This window comes from Chenopodium album, chromosome 1, assembly GCF_948465745.1.
Source record: "Chenopodium album chromosome 1, dcCheAlbu1.1, whole genome shotgun sequence".
Lineage (NCBI taxonomy): Eukaryota > Viridiplantae > Streptophyta > Magnoliopsida > Caryophyllales > Amaranthaceae > Chenopodium > Chenopodium album.
Window position 1 is genome coordinate 13,724,412 of NC_137834.1, and position 3,320 is coordinate 13,727,731.

The following is a 3,320-nucleotide window of genomic DNA, read 5'->3' on the forward strand; positions in this document are numbered from 1 at the left end:
CCCTTGACCCTAACTGTAAATACTCTTGTATCTTCTTAGGTGATTACAATAATATTCTTAGGCGATGTTTTGTTACCTTTTAATGTGTGGCCAGAGGGATATCTCGGGTTTTACTTTGAGTATCAATAAATTTTAGGAATTTTTTGTGAGAAATTACCTAATTAAGCCTAAATGTTGTGATAAACTACTTAATAAAAATAAAATAAAATTGTAAGAAACTATCTAATAAAAGATAAAATGTTATAAGACACTACCTTTGATCGAATTTCTACCGTTAACACCCCCGAAACCATCGTCAGGGTTGGTTTTCAAGGTGGTAAGGTAATTTTCGGGGTAATTGGAGGATATTCCAAGCAGTGGCGGAACAAGAATTATTTTTAAGTGAGGTGGTCCAAGATTATATCTATGTATATACAATTTCGCAACTATTGAATTGATTACATTTACTTTAAAAAAAAACAAACAAATTTTGTTAATTACAAGCTTTGATCCCTTGACATCTTCCATATAATATCACATGGAAAAAACCAACTCCACTGCACCAAAATTTGTGACAATTATGAGCAAATTTAAATAATATCTTGAGCCAAGGGGGAGTACAAGGCCCCTACCAGCCTCCCCTTGGCTCCGCTCCTGATTCCAAGATAGTGAGGGTAGATTAATGCTTTGGGATGGTGGTTTTTGGGGTTAGAGTTGGTGGTTTTGGGAATGAAAGGTAGTTTAGATGTGGTGGAGGCGATTTCAAGCTTGTTGTGTTAATTTTGAGAATAAAAGCGGTGGTTTCGAGAGTGTTTTGAGGTCGATCAACGGTGGAAATCCAAATAGATTTCTTATGTAGTTTTTTTTACAACATTTTACCTTTATTAGGTACTTTATTACAACTTTTTTTTTATTTGATGGTTTCTCACAAAGGTTTTATAGGTAGTTTTTGATAAAAGCCCTAAATATTATTTAAACTATAATATAGAAACTATGTAATTCTAAAAAGGAACAATAATAAGTAGTGCTAGTAAACTAAATAAGTGCTTCAAATTGATGTTTATATGCAAATTGCAAAGTACAATATTTGTTATTCTAAATTACAAACTGAAACTGATGCACAGGCTGTGAAGTATATGCTTGAAAATCCAATCTACTATATCGACCATGAGCTGTGCAACATTATAAATGATGTGGTTAGCCTGCTAAACAAGGATTGGAGTGTTACAATTCTTCATGTCAAACGCCAAGCTAATAAACTTGCCCATGGGCTAGCTGAAATTGGAAGATTGAGAACTGAAGATGACACGGGTTACCATTTCTTTTCTCCTCCTTCTCTATCTAGCATTTACATGGAAGAGCTGGCCCATTCCCTTGAAATGGTGGGAACTTCCTGATCCCGCAGCTGCTTTCTCTCCTAGGCCTCTTACTGTCTACAAGTTCTGATGATGTTGCTGCTTCTCCTTTTATTCCTGCTTTTTTTCAGTTCTTTTCTATGAACCCTATGTCTGTTTTTTATTTTGGTTGCTTAGTTCAGGAATTCAGGCTTGCTAATTTTCCCCCCTTTGCAGCCTGTTCTCTTGCTTTGTCTACAAACTTTTTTAATTTTCCCCCCTTTGCAGGGTAACCTGTACTTCCTTTTGTTTCAAGGTTCTCAGGGATGTTCCTCAATCACCCCTATGTAATATAAGTCTCGTCTCTTTCTTTTACAAAAAATAAATTACAAACTGAAGTACGAGTATTTATTTGAAACATAGAGCGTACAATACATTTGCATTGGTCTTATAAAGTGTCAATGCATCGGATGTTGCCTTAATCAAGCTAATTTCGTTGGGACACTATGGAGCACAACAGTTTCAATAGTAATACCAGGCCCAAACCCAAACAAGACTCCCCAATCCAACCCGTTACCAGTTGTAGCCTTGCCTTCATTGAATGACCTCTTCCTTGTCTCATCCAAGATGAACAATACAGAAGCACTAGACATGTTTCCAAACTCGCTAAGTACATGTCGAGTTGCATTGAGCTTGTCCTTGTCAAGGCCGAGTTCGGCTTCCACCTCATCTAGGATAGCAGGCCCTCCAGGATGAGCAACCCAAAAGATGGAGTTCCAATCATTTATACCAATAGGTTTAAAAGCCTCTGTCAATGTTTTTTCAAGGTTGTTAGATATTAACTTTGGTACGTCCTTTGCTAAATGAATGGTCAATCCTACTTGTCGCAGCTGTCCTGCGATGGCCCTTTCGCACCCCGGCAAGAAGGTTTGGGAGGCCCATACAAGTTCAAAAATCGGTTGTTCGTTGACAGACTCGTCAGGATCAGCACCCACGATCACAGCCCCTGCACCATCAGTGAAGAGGGCTTGTCCTACCATCGAGTCTAAGTGTGTCTCAGTAGGCCCTCGAAAGCCAACTACTGTCATTTCTGAGCAGACTACCAAAACACGTGCTCCACGATTGTTCTCTGCAATGTCCTTGGCTAGACGGAGGACCGTGCCCCCGCCATAACAACCCTGCTGGTAGAGCATAAAACGCTTAACAGTAGGTCCTAGGCCGAGGAGTTTAGTAAGCTCGTAGTCTGCCCCAGGCATGGATACACCTGATACGGTGCAGAAAATGACGTGGGTGATCTTGGACCGCGGCTGGCCCCATTCTTTGATGGCCTTAATAGCTGCCTCTTTCCCAAGTTTGGGCACCTCAATTGCTAGTATGTCTTGGCGAGTGTCTAAAGATGAGGCGTGGTAATCACACATATTCGGGTTCTCTTTTAATAATTCTTCTGTTAGGTACATGTATCGCTTCTTGACAGTTGATTTCTTGCCTGTAAGTGAAAAACATAATAACTAATCAATTCTCGTTTCTTTCTCTTATGAAGGGATAGAGTTTATAAAGTCCACTTAACCTAGATGGGATCACAATAAGCTAATAAACATTTCTAGGCCGTGTCAATTTACCCAATTCAATACTTTAAATTAAATTTTGTATAAAGTTTTTGGAACCAATTATATTATACAATTGTCAAAAATTTAAAGGGTAGTATATACCAAGAAAACAAAGGCAACCTAAAAGTTAATATGCATGATGGTTAACATGAAGAAAGATAACGTGATAAGACTTACACATATGCTTAAATTTCTCCTTGAGATCGGTCATATGCTCACTCTTAGTAACTCGAAAGTAAAAATCAGGAAATTCATCTTGGGTCATTTCATTGGGTGGGTTTGCAGTGCCAATGGCTAGGATAGTGGCTGGACCATCTGCTCTTTGGGAATTTCGGATTTCTCGAGTTGTTGCCATCTTATTTGCCATTTGAGTCTAATAAGCTTCTTTGCAAAACTTTAA

At 38.6% G+C, this 3,320-nt stretch overlaps 1 protein-coding gene across 1 annotated transcript; it reads right to left on the reverse strand.

Annotated features, from left to right (window-relative positions):
- Positions 1–1,795: 1,795 nt before the first annotated feature.
- LOC145628577 (chalcone synthase 2-like) lies at positions 1,796–3,275 on the reverse strand. Its single transcript, XM_081680914.1, has 2 exons — positions 3,098–3,275; positions 1,796–2,799 (listed from the first exon to the last, which is right to left on the reverse strand). Exons 1-2 carry the CDS (start codon positions 3,273–3,275, stop codon positions 1,796–1,798), a joined length of 1,182 nt encoding a protein of 393 aa, XP_081537040.1.
- Positions 3,276–3,320: the final 45 nt, after the last annotated feature.